This window comes from Amia ocellicauda, chromosome 12 (genome assembly GCF_036373705.1).
Source record: "Amia ocellicauda isolate fAmiCal2 chromosome 12, fAmiCal2.hap1, whole genome shotgun sequence".
Classification (NCBI taxonomy): Eukaryota; Metazoa; Chordata; class Actinopteri; order Amiiformes; family Amiidae; genus Amia; species Amia ocellicauda.
In genome coordinates this window covers 2,344,763-2,362,485 of record NC_089861.1, presented here as the reverse complement: position 1 = coordinate 2,362,485, position 17,723 = coordinate 2,344,763, and the positions used below count along the sequence as shown (strand labels likewise).

Genomic DNA, 17,723 nt, shown 5'->3' with positions numbered 1-17,723 from the left:
CGTTGCTGTGCAATTCTGTAATCCCACAAAAATAAAACCCCAAACAATTACAGTGTAGATTAATGAAAACACATGGGCTTGCCAAAAATAACTCCTGAAGACTTAATGTGTCACCGGGGAGTAAATTAACATTAAACATGCAGGGTTAATGAACACGGTTGTTTTCCAGAACCTTTACACCTTTGCATTTGAAAAACTACTATAGACAATTAAAATAAACAAATAAAAAAAACGTAACATATTTATTTTCAGTCTAAAAACAGCAAATTCTGTAGATGGTTTTTATTTGCATTTATTTTCACTGCATTTGCTGCATTGTTTGTTATTCAAGCGTCTGAGGCATTGAAATATTTAAGAATCCTATTTGTCTCAGCTAAATTGCACAGTTGTAGCTCCCTCTGTTGGGCGATGTGTGGCTGTCTGCTGAAGGCCGGCTGCGAGTTGAGCAGAGCCGTTTTCTCTTGCTGATCTGCTGACTCGTCGCATGGCTCTGTACATTTCCAAGCTGCATTTCTTTGCCCACAGATTGAGATCCACACCGTGTGCTGGGTGAGGATTTCTAACTCACGGCCGTTCTAGTGCACATGAAATGTAACAAAGAAAGAAAAGAACATATTGTGGGATTTGGGAAAACACAAAAAGGTCAGGAGATGAGAGAACTGCGTTGGACACATTTGATTGAACAGGGGAGCATGGAAGCAGGAGGGCGGGTGTTGTGTAGCACACCAGCCATCTGCTTTTCTCCGTCTGTTTGAAGTCCTCTTGCCCATATCAAGTAAAACTTCTTCCAGGTACCAGTGCATTGCCTTTGAAAGGTATCATCTGACCACCACCCCACTGTTCTTTATTACCTATTAACAATGCAATTAATATCCCCCCAGCAAGCCTCTAAAATAATTAGATATGCAGGTACCGAAGCCACAGGCAGGCAACTGTCACACACTATAGAGATTGTGTTCACCTTCGTGTCCCTTGGCGCTACAACTGCATGAACTGGTTGAGTTATTTGTAAAGGATCAGCATGAACGCAATATATTGACCAGTCGTTCCTATAATGGGGGCCTACATATCAATCCTTCTCCAACAGGGATTTTATAGTAGCATCAAGGGCCACCTTTGGTATTGCCGAGCATGGTGTGCAGATGTTTAAGCAGAAGACATGCTTCATAGACCATTAATTCTGAACTACAGACAGCGTCACAACTTCCAGTGAAAAAGTAACATAAAAAACCACAGAGAAGTCTCAATGGCAAAGCTAACATAGGTTAGACACTGAAAGCAAAGTAAATATGCCAAGTGTGCCACAGACAACACATGAAATCCTGTGGTTTAGACATCAGATGCCACTGCTGTTTCCATGTCCCACGTGAGCGGAGCAGAAAGCTGGTGTCGTGCCGGCGTGTCAGACTCACGAAGGCTGAGCGGCTGCCTGTGGTCCGGGCCTGTCTCTCACTATCTATGATTAATGATCTTTATACACAAGGCGATTCGATGGCATCGCTCTTCCTGGGCATCTCGAGTTCCAGCTGAGGTCTCAGTTTCTGCATTAATCCCCTAATTAAACTTCACTTAAATGCCCTTAATCAGACTATTTTTTTCGTTGGTTTGACAGATATAACCAGTATTATTAAGTCACTTGAAAAAAACAAACTAATTTAAAACCAGCTGTGTTTAAAAGTTACAAGTTATAATAAGCGATTAAAAATATGTATGTGGTTGTTAATTAATTATAATAAGAAAATATATATTTTTAATCGAAAAAAACATGCTCTTGTGTTTTATTATTAATTTCTTTTTCTTTTAAATCCATTTGCAAATGGCAGATGGGTTGAAGTTCTTGGTTTGGTCGAAATAATCAAGGGCTGCCTGGGCCGCACGCTGACACTGAATTTAGAGCCCAAAACACGGACCCGGAGTATTAAAGCGTATTTAAAGTATTTGCTGACGCCTAGTGGTGGAACCGCGGTATGACAGTCTTGTATTTCGAGCTCATGTGAAGGAAGGAACTGGGTTACAGCTGTTCTCCTTGTGGAAGATTATTAATGCCCTGATGGTCACATTATCTAATTGAACTATTATCTAATAATGCAGTGGAAGCTTTAAGAATGTGAGAAAGATTTAATATTATACCAGGGGTATTCAATTACGTGAGATGCGTCGCCCAACATTTCAATTTAAAAACTGAATTAATTCAAAATGCTTTGCAGTCGGTTTACGTGTGCATGTGTGCTCGTCTACAGATCTGTTTTAGGAACAATTTATTTCAAAATAAGTGTCTTTAAGCAGTGGCTTGTGGTAACAGTTTAAGTAAACTCAAGGGGAAACAGCATTTTTATCTCAAGTCTCTTTAATTGGAAATGCGAGAAACAGACAATATTGTTGAATAAGTTATGCCGTTCTCTCATCTTAACATGAATGGCTAATAAAATATTTGTGCTTCTTTCTTAAGATCAAATTCATTGCATTTTATAACTGGCATATTCATGTTCTGATTTCATGTCATGTTTAGAAGCCTGAATTACTCTGGTTGCAGTGCGACTGCACAGCTCCCTGCTGGATGGCCCGGCTCTCACTGTGGCTCTCCGTGTCTTTAGTAGTCTTCAACATCGCCTGCCAGGATCGCCAGCAACGCACTCCCATAGTGTCCGGAGGCGAAGTGCTGGAGTGGAGGGAGAACATTTACATATTAAATCGCCAGAATAAAACTGAATGAAACATTTTGACCAAAACACCAGTCCTCAAATCCAAACCCATAATTTGCTTGGAAGAGGCTCCTAGTGTGCAGTGTGATTACCCCCCACCCCCATTTGTGCTTTACTAAGTTGCCCTTAAACCAGCTCACAGCATTTCTAATAGAGCAGAAAATGCATATCTTTACACTGAGAAATGGGGCTTCCTTTCACAGGATACTCACTGCAACCAGCGCTACAGTACAGGACTGGGGAGACTCCGACATAAAATTAAAAAATGAAATGACTAAATGCTGACGTTAAAAGAAAAATCTAACTCATTCCAAATCCGAAGGTCTGCTTTTCCTGTTACAGAAATGTTGTTTGTTAAATGTTGATGATGTCGTTCCAAAGAGAGATATTCCAGGAAAAGACAAAGCTCTTCGTTTCCCACCAACACTAATGCCCGTCCACCGAGGGGAAACCACGACGGCTTCATTTCCCTGGTTTAATGCATACTTGCTGTTCCTGAAAAGGCAGCTGTCAGACTGTGCTCAAGAAGCCGAGCTCACACAGGCTGCTGCTTCTTTCTACATTTATTTTCCATCTTTTTATCTCCAAAACCTAGACTGTGGATAACATGCCTCTGTGGCATGAAAGCATTCATAGTTTAATACACAATTATATATATATCATTATGACTAGTTGTGTTCAATCAAGGTCAATCTTTAATCTTAGATAGCTTATAAAATGCTATAGGGACATCTCTGTGTGCCTGAGCTTTCTTTTCGATTATAGGGCTTCAATCTACAAACAGAGAAGCTCCCATCCAAGCTGGCGTTTCTGTGATTTTAATGATCACAAAAATACAATAATTAAGAAGTTAAGACTAGAGTTTGGCTCATTTGACTCAAAATTCAGTATCAGTGTAACGAAGCATTACGGAGACATTTTTACTAAGACGTTCACAGAACATTTCACAGAGAACTGATACAATAACTGGGCATCACATATGGGCAGACAGATAGAGAGATGGATAGATAGACAGACAGAGAGATTTCATGTTTTTACCTTGACATCGTGATAAAGGGACTTCCCGTATCTCTCCTTGTATCTCTGTCTGATCACCCTGAGATCGACTTCACTTCTAGACACCAGGATCTGGATGACCGTTTTATTGTGAAAACCCAGATCCTACAGTAACAAACACAAACCAGAGAGCACCACGGTGAGACCGAACGGTGATGTCAGCTTCAGTGGCAGTCATGGGCTCAACACAACCCAGCTGGCCAGGTCAACAATACCTGCAGTCTTTTAACTTGCAAAGAAAAGCTACTGAGGAAAATTAGTTTGTTTTCAGCTTTTCTTGGCATTCAGTTTTACTTCTAAATACAGTGAATATTTACTGTATTACTGGGCAATGTTATATCAGAGATACCCCCCCCCCACACACACACAATCTTATTCCCAATTGAATTAATACGTCTTATGTTATCATTATGAGGTCACATAGTGTACATTTAATGGTCAGGAAAGTTGAACACGTTTCTCAGCAGGTTTGTAAAGTGTATTTGAATACCCTTGAGACAGAACCCATTTAAGCCTCAGTCAATAAACGAGCTTGTCCGATTGTTTAAGCAGGACCTTACAGAAGTGTGCTCCATGCATTCACAAAGCATTCAGAATAGGTTTACTTAGTGTAAGAGCATGCTGTGCAAACACGGCCAGCCCTCCACACAGTTGCGCTCGGGACACTGCGTCCTTTTGCAAAGGCTACTGAGCTCAAGCACTCAGCAGAGGAAACACCGACACCGACCACAAAAGCCGGGACACCAGAACTGTGGGCCCCTGTGCTGATCAAGATTAAAACCCAACGAGCCCCTCTGAAGAACTGGACAGGAAGTGACACGTGTTGTTGAGATTGTTTTAACCAATTTCTAAAAAGTAAATGTGTGATTTTCCCCTATGAAACATTAATCCTGCTAGAAGATAAAGTGACAGCAGGGATGAAGATATTTTCTCTCTCCTCTACTCATGTCACTTGACCTGGCATCGGTTTTATTGTAGGGCCTTGGCATAGAAAAAAAACAAACCGAGCGAACACAGTTTCTTGTGGAAACACTAGGGGGAGACAGTGTCTATTATTCGTCTCTGTCAGGTCTAATAACCTTTGCTTTTATCCAATAGTGAAACGCAGTGGGTGTGTCAAGTATAGCAGCTCTGCACATGATCATGTTCTTGTCATATCAGCACACATTGTGTACTTACATGTATGGCGTTGTAGAGTCTGTAAGCAAAGTAGGAGGCTCTCTCTCTGACACACATGACTTTTCAAAAGAAGAGAAGAAAACAGCATCAGACACGTGTTAGTAACATATATTTGTAAAATAGTTTTGCTTCTTTCAGGGCCGCGTTAATACTCACTGATTGCCACACACAGGTCCTGGAAATACCCATCGTAGCACATGCGTATGGCATCCACAATTTCATAGCCGGAAATAGTTTGAAATTGTTGAAAAACTAAAACAAACAAACACAACAATAACAAGACATGTTTCGATCAGTGGCCATGGCTGGGTTTCTGCTAAAAGGTGATGGTAATGCTTTAATCAACACCATAGCACCCAAAGCAGTCATTAATTTGCATGGTGAAATGAGCGCTAGGGCAGCATGCATGCGTGCAAGTGTCGAGCGAACACGTTAATTAGTGCTAAATGCACAGTGAGTGCATTAGGAGCGCCGCAGTCAATAAGCAGTGCAGTAACCGAGCGCAGGCCCGGACAATTACAGCTGATTGCCTAATTGCACAGCAGCACAGAGAGACGGAGCCTCGGAGACACACTCCCTGCTTGTACCATTTTACATTTCACTTCATTAATAAGATCTGCGATTCTCCGTAATCCTCTCTCAGCCTGTGGCACTTCCTGCTATAGTCCTTTGAAGAAGTTGCCGTATGTCTTTTTTCTTCTTTTTCCTTTAATGCACTGTACTTATTGTCTGGCCAGCCACAGATGCTGGCTGCTAAATTATGAACGCCTCCACGGCACTATTGTTTCTTTCCTCTCAACTTTGATGTTTCCTTTCGAGCCACACGTCTCTTTAGGGCTCTACAACATGACTTCCTGGGGGACAGGGAGGACACATCTATGGGAGATTAATCCATCCGCCCTTGTGGCAATAAATTAAACTTTCATTCACTTGTAACCGTGGCATTTAAAAACAGCGGGGATTGTGGACTCAAGACAAGTCCTGTTGTTATTGTGGTTATGATAAGGATGATTATGATGCTATATATACTACTGCTCGGCTCTGTCCCATCCCTCGGGAATCTGGACACACAAGAGACAGCAGGGACCTCACAGCCTAATAAACTCTTCCTCTCACCCACCACCATATCGTGACCCCCGTCTGACCACAAACGCCCACGAGTTGTGCAATAACAGACCAACGTGTTTTTCCTTGGAGTGTGCCATCCGTCCTCTGATAAAGCCTGAAACTCACCCCGGGACATTAGCGGGCTCTTAACATTCCTGTCTTTTGTGACCGTTTCCTCCCCTCCCATTAAGCCCTGACACACATGTGCTAAAGAGGTTTCTCCATTATTACCCGTCCACAGCTGTTGATAGCTCCTGCTGCACAGGATCATCTGCAGCATGGTTTTATGTTGCCCTGTCTTTTGCTGACAAGCTTCCCAGAGGACCTGCATGGGGACAGGAGACGCGTCATTCTCTGTGTTTAGTTTAGTTTCTCTCTCTCTCTGGAATGCAGATTTTATTTCACAATGGTTTAAGAACCTCCCCTGGTGTCTACAACTGTTTTTGCCACAACGCCATTTGTTTAGCGGGGAAAGCACAATGAGTTTTACACAGAGTTGGCCCATGGTTTTTATTTTGATTACCATTGCGTCCTGAGCAGCCCTGACCGGATCGGCATACCCCTGCTCTCTGATGCCCTGTGGACAACAATGCATCCATGAATACAAGTTGAGTTCAATTTGGTATAATGTGCCCATTAGCAAAATGGTTTGGATAGAGTGGATATTTTAAGGATTATCTTAACAGGGAATAAAACATTGATGTTTATATGAACATGCTACATCTGAAAAGCTCAGAGGTGCCACCAATATCAACCCAAACCCTCAGGCTTCAGTACCTGGGCTAGACTCATCAGCGTGTCTCGAAAGTGTCCAGACGTCTCATTGTAGATGTCCTGCAGGAGGTCGCTGCTGTATTCTGTCAAAAGCAGCAGCAGAGCGGTTTATTGTAGGCGGGAAAAGACTGCAGCCATATCTGAAAGCATCTCAGCTGTAAACCGTGGCAGTGATTAAAGCGGGAATTACCCATGCAGTAGGCTTCTTTGATCAAGTACATCTCCTCGTTTGTTCGGGAGGCAAGAATATCAATGAGGCGGTTTTCCTGCGTCTCCTCTCCCTACAAAATCAGTACAATGAGGGGGGAAAAAAAGGCCGTCTTGATTAATTATGAATAAGTAACCAGCGTAGCCACTGCTGTTAAATGGTTCAGTTTAGTGGGAATGGGCTTAAGGGCTTTCATTACACGTTCTCCAATTAGAGAGAAAAGAAAAATGCCCGTATTGATCACATGAACGTGTCAAGAAGCTGCCGTGGAGCGGAGAGGAGTCTCGGACACATACATCTGTTAAAGGATTGCTTTTATCGTCCTGTACCGACATGGCTTGTGTCTTGTTTTCAGTTCTGATATATAGGGGGATGCATTTTAAATATATTATAGACTGTAATCCATGTATGTATTTTATAGGTTGAAAGTATAGATCTGTAACCTATAAAATAAATAATGGATTACAGATTTAAAATATAACCTATATATACAAAAAAAAAAAAGTTCGGTGTTGGGAACTGTACAATTCAAAGCTCTGCAGGATAAATTCGATGAAATGGCAAGTTGCTTTTAACTAAACTGCTTCTGAATAGGAGAGAACTTCATTCAAACAGAGACCTTGCCTCGCTGTCTCGCTGCAGTAGCTACAGGAGATCCAGCTCAGCATGGTAGAGGCTGTTTGTTCAGTGGTAGGACAAATTAAAACTCTATCTTCAACTTATTGCCACTTTTGTTTGCCAGTTGTGAAAATACTGGAAATGAATCCCCAATGGGCCACTGAGTAAGACCCACAAAGCTCATTCAGGCCAGTCCATCCACAGTCTATGTAGTGGGTGTCCTGGAGGCCCTGTATTTGCTGATCCTAATGCTTCACCTGCTGAGTTTTCACATCGTACTTCGCTGCACTCCAAGCGACTCATGGAATTTACAATAACATAAAAGCGGTTTGTAACAAATAACATCCTAAACATATTCATGCTTTGGCAGTGAAAATGGCTGCCAATTGAAACCAGCATTTTAAAAGGAACATACGTTAATAAAGTCTTAGGATGTTAATGCATGTGTTGAAAGTGCGATTGTGATGCTTCTTGGTCTTAAATGAGACAAGAACAGTATTTGATTAAGGCTCAATTGATAGATGTATGTACAACTATGTTCTCACATCATACTGATGTCAAGTGTGTACAAAATAATAGGATAAAATAGCACTAAAATTACATTTGAAAATTGTGTCGCTGCTTTTAAAATAGAACAGTTTTGTTTGTTTGTTTGATGCACAAGAGCACCAAGGCATGATGTCATACGCATACTTAATAGCTGTGGGCCTCCGACTCTGGGTCTTTGCTCCTAAATTAATCATTACCAACGGGAAGGAAAATAGCCAACAAACAAACAAACAAACAAACACCATCGACAACATCAAAATAAACACACACACACACACTTACATAAATACACACATAAACAGAAGACCCAAAAGCAGGTTTTAACAAACACGCGTATTCACACAAGGTGAGCTCTGAGATTTATTCAAGTTGACTTTCTCCGAGGCTGGGAGCAGGTGTGCTACGATAACTTCTTCAACTGGAAGAGCAGCTTCTGCTTCAGAAAATACAGCTTCCCCTGCCCTCTGTCACCTTCGGGGATTGTTCTCTGAATTGCCAAAGCAACACTTCACTCCCCTTACCTTTTGTATTCGATTGAACTAATATATCCGGCTATTAAAATCCCAATGTGGCGTTTGGATTCTGCTTAGGTCAAGTGGTATTACTTCAAACCGCCGGAGATTCGGAGGAGATTTTAAAGGGCCTCTTAATTCCTCAGACACTCAAAGGTAGAGGGAGATGAGGTCATGTTTCTGCCTATTTGCGCTGCGGTACTTAAACCATGCAAGTGGAAAATATGTCTCGGTGTAATTATATTTTTCATTTTATAGTTTCAAAGAGATGCAGATTGCTTTGTACTTTATTCCAATCATATTTATACTGCATTTTCCTTTTCTTTCATATTATTCTTCGCAGACAATACAGATAATTGTTTTTCCCAGTATTGTATAAAGACCTGTCAAAGACTTTACTATATCACATATCACGGTTAAACCAACTTTTAACTTGGTTTTACCACAGTAACATGCCTTCTCCGTGTTTACTACACTGGACCACGGGCAACACCTTCACATACCCGATTAATATGGCTCAAGCATACTGGTTTACTGGTTAATATAGCAGAGCATAATCTAGGCAGTAACTATGTGGTAAACCCATAGTAAAACCATGTTAAAAGTGCAAACATCCTGAAGTAAATTTACCAGGGTAAGATGCCTAAGGGAAACTGCAGATATATACTCTACCTTTTCATGTTACCCACAGCCCAGTCTTTGTGGGTCTCTCCGTTTATGACATAGGTCATATATATAGTGTGGCATAGACCAGGGCAGTTACCAATATTTTTCTGGTCTGATTGTTCCATTACAGACAATAACTTTGCCTTGGTTTTGAATCCAATGTTGCTTTTGAAAGCCACTGAAACAAAAGCTACTGCTTTTCATTTTGCATTGAGGCAAGTGTCGATATTTAGATTGATTTAGTGCCAAATGGAGGTCCATCGCTGAACATTCATGAGGAAACGTCTCCAGGGAAGCCAGAGTTTCCGAAAGATCAAGCTCCCTCTGGCTACGCAGTGATTTGTGAGCCGATATGTATCCGGTGTAAAGCTGAGTATTAGATTTGCTAGCTATATATGTTTAGTACCGGATTGTTTATTGAAGTTAAAAAAAGGACCTTCATATGTTTTTGTATTTCAATTAGAAGATTTATTTATGCTGCACTGCCCACATCTGATTTACGGTTGTGAGTGCATGACTGGGTTATCCAGGCATCTGAGGGTAATTTAAATGAGTGGCAGACGGAGCCGGTTAGGTCAGGCCTCCTGTACATTTTCACAAGGTCTAATTATAAACGATGGCCCTATAGTGACTGTGAGGCAGGGCTGCTGTCCAACCAGCAGGGACTCTCTGAATCATCGGCACCTACAGAGCGGCCAGAGAGGGGCAGATTGCTCCAGATCAGCCAATCACAAATGGAATCAGGTGGGTAAGAGCCGAGGAATAAAAACCTGAAGACACCATGGTCTTGCAAGACTAGGTTTGCCTTCCCCTGCTGTATGGAGAAAGTTTCTTGCTTATCAATTCTACTACTACTACTACAACAAGAACCAACAACCCACAAACATGCATTGTATAACACGATAAGCTCAGTGTGAAGGTACCTTCATGGCGTGCCATAACTCATGAGCATCGTAGAGCACTGGCGGGTACATGAGCCCAACCATGACCTGCTCGAAGTGATGGGACAGATTCTCCCGAAGGTCCGCCATCAGCTCCTGTGGAAACAACCAGGGGAACAGCTCTTAAACAAATGAATAAATAAGCATCTTTCAGTTGAATCGTTTCTCTCCAAATGACTCCAAGTGAAGAGACAACTCATAACATCGAAATCAATATAGTGGACGTCTTGCAGGCCGGCAAAGCCCCAACTCTGGTCTGTAACCCTGCCACCTGGATATGCACCAGTTATTCCTCTGGCATTCGTATATTAATTCATTCGAGCCATGAATGCAAAGTGTGACCAGCAGCCCTCCCACTGAGGTGACAGATTCGACCCTCTCTGTGTTTTGTCAGACAATACAGACACCTCACACGAGACCCTGGTTTCCTTTTTTTAGCTCAAAAATGCCTGCCACTGCCCCTATTCTGACGGTGTCTGACTCTTACGAAGCAGATTATTAAGAGTGTCGGCCTCTGAATATTCGTTAACACCTTTCCAACACTCTGTGTGAACAAATCTAACTACAACAACAGTAAATATCATCATCAGAATACAAACAATGTAAACATGTAAATTGTGTATTCATTGCCCCCAAAAAATGATATAGAGTGCAGTGCTTAAGGAGTTCAGAAAATGGTTTGTCATCTAGTTGCTTTAGATACCAATAGGTACCTTTTTTCTCCATGAAACATATGGAAACGAGTCTTTGCTGCCAATCCCGATCCCCACGGTCCACAGCCTGGGAAATCCATATTGCAGCTGCAACCTTCCCCTCCCATTAAAACTTGGTCCTGTATTTGAGTTTCCTTCCCTTAGGGTTACTATTACATTTCTCACCAAATAATTCACCACACAAAAAGCGTGTTCCCACATGTTATTATGTTGTCAGCAGGGGTCTGATTTACACTCTCCTGAGAGTCAAACTTTCAGATTGTTGAACATTGCGCCCCATTAACGTCCCATGGCTTAACCCTTTCCTTTGGCTCAGACGCGGCGGGAATGCGATTCAGCGGCAGTTGGCATTAGCGTCGAGTTAATTGAAGTGGCAAGCGACCTTCAGAAGGACAAAAACAACAACTCTTGATCAAAACTACTGAATCTAAGCTACACAATACAGGCTATTTATATAAAGTTGTACCATTGTACTACATTAAGACCGATTTATTCTCGAGAGGAGAAACAAAACAAAGCCCTCAAAATGGCAAAGTTTCTCATAATAAAATCTATTTTTGTTGGGTGAAACTAAACGGTACATGATGTTAAACTTTTTTGTGATAAAATAGTTTTAGAGTGTCACAGTGGCAAATTACTCAAGGAAAACAAGAACAATTAAAACACATCCACAGGATATACAGAACCAATTTGTGTCGAAGTCAGGGCAAAAAAAAAAAAAGGAAAGTGACTGAAATTAAAAAATGAATTTCTGATGAGGAAACAATCAGTAATCTGTTTTAAATTAATGTAAGATACATACCAATCAACACTGTGAATAGAAACTAAGACATTTTATTCAGCGTGGGGGTTGGGAAAAAATTAAAAGCAATCCATAATGGCAATGGAAACTAATTACAATTACTGCAAACCATAATGAGGACAATATCAGGAATTATATAATTATGGGAAACATATCGAGATTATTATAGGTTAGCAGTCATATCAAAGTGACACCCGAGGAACTCTTTATGGGAAAACGAGGCAGAACACGCGTCCCAGGTGTATTCCTCTCTGCGCTGACATCCATCACAGGAAAGCGACTGCAGGCTATTACCTCTTGCTACATTTGTAATCACTAAAACAATAATTGGCGGTGATAATGACCGGAGGCTATATGGGTAATTATCAAAGGTAATTCTCTCAAATTTTCACTGATTGATAAACAGGTTTTTTTATTTGTATATTTTATTCTGATGGGCCGTGCGTGTAAAATATTCTGATTATTCAACACAGACTATAAAGAACGGTCTGTGTTTTTCTGCCACAGCATTTCATTAACATGTTTGAATAGGAAAACAGGCATCTAATGACTCAGGAACCTGTAATTTGAAGAATAATTGTATTTCAGTGTAAGACAAGGGATAAAGGTAGGAGTTGGCACTGGAACTATGCAACTCAGGTTCCAACTGCTTGACATGCGAGTCTCTTTAAAACTGGAATATCTGATACACATTGATATTTCTGAGGAAGATAATGAAATAGTATTTCACATATCAGAAAACAGTGAAACACCCACACACCCACCCATGCGTTGTGGATGCAATCTTATGTATCTGAAATGGACAAACAGCTCCCGAAGGGAGTATGGGCATCACCTTTGACACAGAGACACATGAAAAGTGTTCTAGCAAAGCTGCTGATAGGTCCCTGTGTGCAGTCAACAACTTGGCCCGCCCTTACATCCCTGAAGAAAACTGGTTCTTATCAGACTGTTCTTCTAGGTATCCATAGCACAGTAAGACCATGAGACGGTGACCTTGTTTACACAGAAATGCAGTTCATGGTATAGCCACGCAGTAGCGGGGGACGACTCACAAGAAAACACAACGGGATTGTGAACTCCACGCCCAAGCGTCAGACAGACAAACAGAGCAGGGAGAAACTCAAACCTGCTTAGACAGCATAGCAGAGGCGAATACAGGCACACATCCAACCTGTAGTAGCAGATTCATGTGTCCGGAGTAAACCAGCTCACTGCAGCACAAACCTCAGATAATGTAGCACACCTTAAAAAGAACAAAGGAGCTGTCACACCATGCGTGGAATGGAGACCTCTTCAGCCATCACCTGTAAAACGCAGACAAGACGGATGCACAGACTACTCCCCCACTCCCCCACTTAGCCGACACAATAGCCAGTAGGATGATCGTCTTCGAGAAGAGAAACTTCAAGTCAACAGACTGAAACAGCTCAAAGGGGGCCTTGGAAAGTGCCTGCAGCACTACATCAAGGTGCCAGATCAGACTGATCTAGCAGGATTCAAGAGGTCAGAGACTGCTTTCAGTAGGTTTGATAATCAGTTTGAATAAATAAAAAAATAAAATAAAAACAACAACTAGTGTTCGTACCCTGCCGTATCTCCCCCTATAGACCTCCGAGATCATCTGTCTCTGTGCATTGCAGCGCTGGGTCAGAATGTCAATCAGGACTCCTTTCTCGCAACCTGCCCGTGGAGAGACAGAAAAGAACAACACTCAGGTTAAATAAAGCCAAGATATAAGCAATCCTCTCTTATATGCACGTGTTTTAGAAATTCCTCCTCACTCCCATGTGGAAATAAAGCTCCTTTGTATCCCGGCCCAAAGACACCTGAAGCGGGTGCTGCTCATAGATGCTGCCAGTGCAGTCCCTCAGTGAGTGTGAGTTTGGCAGATCTGAAGTGTACCGTGTGCAACGTCTCGCCCTTCCCTTTCACTCAGAAAGCGCGGGTCATTCGAAGAGCCTTTGACTCACACACATGCTAATGAACCTTCTCCCACCACCTGCGATCTGAAACCCCACAGAGGCACGATGTCCCGTCCAGCCTTTTCTAGAGGTGGAACCATTTGAAATGACGTCCTACCCGTACCTTGAAGAGCTCCAAACAAAACCTCTGCATCCAGAACAGGATTAAAGTTTTGGGCTGGATAAATGGTGGCTTGCATCTGTGATAGAAACACACAAGCAAAATAAACAAACAAGCAAACAAATAATAAATAAATGCTTGTTCAAATGCAGGTACACTCATCTGTCTTGATAAATGAACAATAACAACAATGACGATAATTGTTGTTGTCCTCATGATTATTAAGTTATTTCGTTAAATTTGCACAATACTGATAGGGTAACAACACTACTATGCAGATACGCCTATACATCACAGTGATTGAAAGTAAAGGGATACATGCTGGGACACAGTAACACTTCATGCTGTCTATGGAAACTATTATTACTATCAAGAAGCAAGACCATAAAACACTGACACTGGGTTGACTTGTTAATTGGTGATTCCACAGTTTTTCCACTATCAAGGAAGTTATGACACAACTCATTCAAACCGACAGAGAGCGTGGCGTACAATAAAAAAGTTTTACATTTTGAATTTTAAAACGTTTCTTAAATGCTAGACTTGAGTTGGTAGACTGGTGTGGATGAGATGGTTTGTTGCATTTCTGTTTTGAATGACTGATGCCGAGGAGTAAAGGTAGCCTTCCTTCCTTGTCTTTGTTTTGCTAAATCAGTCTCTCTTATTCCTACTTAAGACTCAACAGTCTGGAAAAATCGATTTGAAAACTGCTGAATGCTGCCTCTCTTTCTCTCTTCTTCATCTTCTCCTTTCTGTCGGTATCTGATGTTCTACTGAGGTTATAGGAAATCATTCCAGTAATCTTTGGGGCTTTGTAGGAACCTGCCCTGCGTGGAAAGAATAAGATCTTCGTAGAATGAAATAAAAACATAAACAAATAAATATCAGCGGAAGGACGTTGTTTCAATTATCTGTAGGTGTTTTGTGCAAACCTGCCGTGTGAACAGAAGTGTCCTAACGGGCTGTGAGAAATAAATAAGTAAATAAACAAACAAACACACGTTGAGTTATTGATCACATCCTGTACTGCTGTAACACATCTGCTGCCAGGAGGGCTTCCTTTCATTTTCATTTGCTGTTCTGGACTTCAAAACAGCATTTCAGAGTCAGTCAGTCAGTCAGTCAGTCAGTCAGTCTCTCTCTCTCTGTGTGTGTGTGTGTGTCTGTCTGTCTGTCTCCCCCTCCCCCTCCCCCTCCGTGTCTGTCTCTCTCCGTCTCTCTCTCTTTTGTAAAGAAAATGCATGTATGTATTGATTGAGCATCACCCGCAAAGCCACCTTCAAAACACAACCTTTATTCACTGTTACCCTCTCAACAGGTGAAGCTGACAACACCATAATCATACACTGCATTTCATTAGAGGAGACTGTAGGCTGCACCTGTTTGACTGGTTACAGATGCAACAGCTGTTGTAAAGTAATGGTATATTGGGAATGCTCAGGCAGTGTGTTTTATCGACATATCGTTTGGGATTATAGTTTCAATCATGATCAGTTTTAATAATTAAAAACGGACATACGAGGTAAATTATAATAATTATTGTTATAATAATAATAATCACCACCACCAGCCTGTCGGTCATATCTTTGATCTTGAAAGAAAGCCGAAATGGAAGATACACTGACAGTGCAAAAGTGCTACAATATTTCCATTAGACAGAAGTGTTCTTTTACTTTTATACATGATGTGTAACATTAACTTTTACTTTGTCGGGGAAGCGATAAAGGTTAAGGCATGCTTGAATGCTGAGGAGGGTTCGTCTCGTCTTGTCTTGTAGTGCTTCTCTTTGGATATTCTCCGAAAGGTTGTGGTTTTAACAACTATCCTGGAAGTAAGATTTGACAGACAAGCTCAGCCTGAGCATCATCGGTATTTAGACATTAACAGGCGTCTTCTCTTCCTTCCCATTACAATTACTATGTTGATGCCATTAATAAAACAAGTTGGCAAACCCTTCAGGTATCAGGGAGGCAGATTTCCTTTCACAGAGTGACAATGATCTACAGCTGTGTGCGTTTGTGCGACTCTGAACTCATACTTTCTCCCGTATTTTGACACGGCATTGTATCCCCAGCAGCCGAGGCATGGGATCCAGTGTGTGAAACAGCACTTCCTATTTTAGGAAGAAATAGAAATAAAGAACTTACATACTGTCCAGAAAACATGGTGCCTTTTTGACGACCAGCAAACGAGGCAGAGAAGTCAGGCGTGGTGAGACAGTCAGTGCAGTCCTCCTCGTTAGGACAAGCGCACTAGCAATGACATCTGCAGCGGCACCTGTTACCTGCCTCAGGTACGTGCGCCGGCGCAGTGCTGCGCTGCTGTCCTCCCCATCCCTAGTGTACGCAGGTGTGCGGCTGTGATTGGCTCACATCCCCGTCACTCAACTGCGCTGGCCTGTGCTCCTGTCCAATCCGATGTCTCGACTACTGTTTACATGCCTTCATTTCTCCATGCGACAGAGCCGACCTGCCGCAATGCCATTTCGTGTCCTTACCGTGTTTGTGTGAAATGACCTACTGTTTTCCTTCTCTGTTTTCTTCTGGTCACATTGTAAACTCGTATTGACTTTTGTTCACGGGAAAACGGGTAGATAGGTGACATACCCATGGGTTTACACGTAGGGATATACACCGATCAGCCATAACACTATGAGCACTGACAGGAGAAGTGAATAACACTGATAATCTCGTTATCATGGCACCTGTCAGTGGGTGGGATACATTAGGCAGCAAGTGAACATTTTGTCCTCAAAGTTGATGTGTTAGAAGCAGGAAAAATGGGCAGCGTAAGGATCTGAGCGACTTTGACAAGGGCCAAATTGTGATGGCTAGATGACTGGGTCAGAGCATCTCCAAAACTGCAGCTCTTGTGGGGTGTTCCCGGTCTGCAGTGGTCAGTACCTATCAAAAGTGTCCAAGGAAGGAAAAGCGGTGAACCGGCGACAGGGTCATGGGCGGCCAAGGCTCACTGATGCACGTGGGGAGCGAAGGCTGGCCCGTGTGGTCCGATCATACAGACGAGCTACTGTAGCTCAAATTGCTGAAAAAGTGAATGCTGGTTCTGATAGAAAGGTGTCAGAACACACAGTGCATCGCAGTGTGTTGCGTATGGGGCTGCGTGGCCGCAGACCCGTCAGGGTGCCCATGCTGACCCCTGTCCACTGCCGAAAGCGCCTACAATGGGCACGTGAGCATCAGAACTGGACCACGGAGCAATGGAAGAAGGTGGCCTGGTCTGATGAATCACGAGTTCAAGGTGCTGACTTGGCTTCCAAATTCCCCAGATCTCAATCCAATCGAGCATCTGTGAGATGTTCTGGACAAACAAGTCCGATCCATGGAGGCCCCACCTCACAACTTACAGGACTTAAAGGATCTGCTGCTAACATCTTGGTGGCAGATACCACAGCACACCTTCAGAGGTCTAGTGGAGTCCATGCCTCGACGGGTCAGGGCTGTTTTGGCGGCAAAATGGGGACCTACACAAATTAGGCAGGTGGTCATAATGTTATGGCTGATCGGTGTATGTTGTCTAGCACATTAGGCATTTAGGTAGGGGCGATGATCACCCTTTTGTATTAGTTGTCAGGTTTAGATAGTTTAGTTATTGTAGAGAGATTCCCTTCTAGACTAGCTTAGATTTGTTTCAGTATTAGCCGACACTGTCCAGGGTGTTCCTCTGTGTGTGTTTGTTTATTATTTGTATTATTATTATTGTTGTCATGTCCGGTTTGACTATTGTACATAGTTGTATATACTGCCCTCCCCTTTGTAAATAAACCCTTTATATACAGTGAGGGAAAAAAGTA

General features: G+C 42.3%; 1 protein-coding gene across 3 annotated transcripts; it reads right to left on the bottom strand.

The window, feature by feature from the left end:
• Nucleotides 1-2,329: 2,329 nt before the first annotated feature.
• Nucleotides 2,330-16,224, bottom strand: LOC136764211 (annexin A10). 3 transcript variants are annotated; one of them, XM_066718062.1, is made up of 12 exons: nucleotides 16,060-16,222; nucleotides 13,916-13,991; nucleotides 13,416-13,510; nucleotides 10,295-10,408; nucleotides 7,009-7,099; nucleotides 6,822-6,901; nucleotides 6,568-6,621; nucleotides 6,276-6,369; nucleotides 5,094-5,189; nucleotides 4,938-4,996; nucleotides 3,741-3,863; nucleotides 2,330-2,659 (listed from the first exon to the last, which is right to left on the bottom strand). In XM_066718062.1, the coding sequence occupies exons 1-12, from the start codon at nucleotides 16,075-16,077 to the stop codon at nucleotides 2,591-2,593; spliced, it is 969 nt and encodes a 322-aa protein (XP_066574159.1). In that variant the 5' UTR covers nucleotides 16,078-16,222; the 3' UTR covers nucleotides 2,330-2,590. The 3 variants fall into 3 exon arrangements, with proteins under 3 accessions (XP_066574159.1, XP_066574160.1, XP_066574161.1); XM_066718063.1 differs by lacking the exon at nucleotides 5,094-5,189; XM_066718064.1 differs by lacking the exons at nucleotides 13,416-13,510; nucleotides 13,916-13,991 and having other exon boundaries at nucleotides 16,060-16,224.
• Between the last annotated feature and the right edge of the window lie 1,499 nt (nucleotides 16,225-17,723).

What these genes read in the sequence shown, in the direction of transcription:
- LOC136764211 (XM_066718062.1), bottom strand. An exon ending in TTTGTTTGGAGCTCTTCAAG is followed by an intron (nt 13,511 to 13,915) that starts GTACGGGTAGGA and finishes CTCCACGGGCAG; the next exon opens with GTTGCGAGAAAGGAGTCCTG. An exon ending in GGGCTGCTCAGGACGCAATG is followed by an intron (nt 6,370 to 6,567) that starts GTAATCAAAATA and finishes GTCCCCATGCAG; the next exon opens with GTCCTCTGGGAAGCTTGTCA.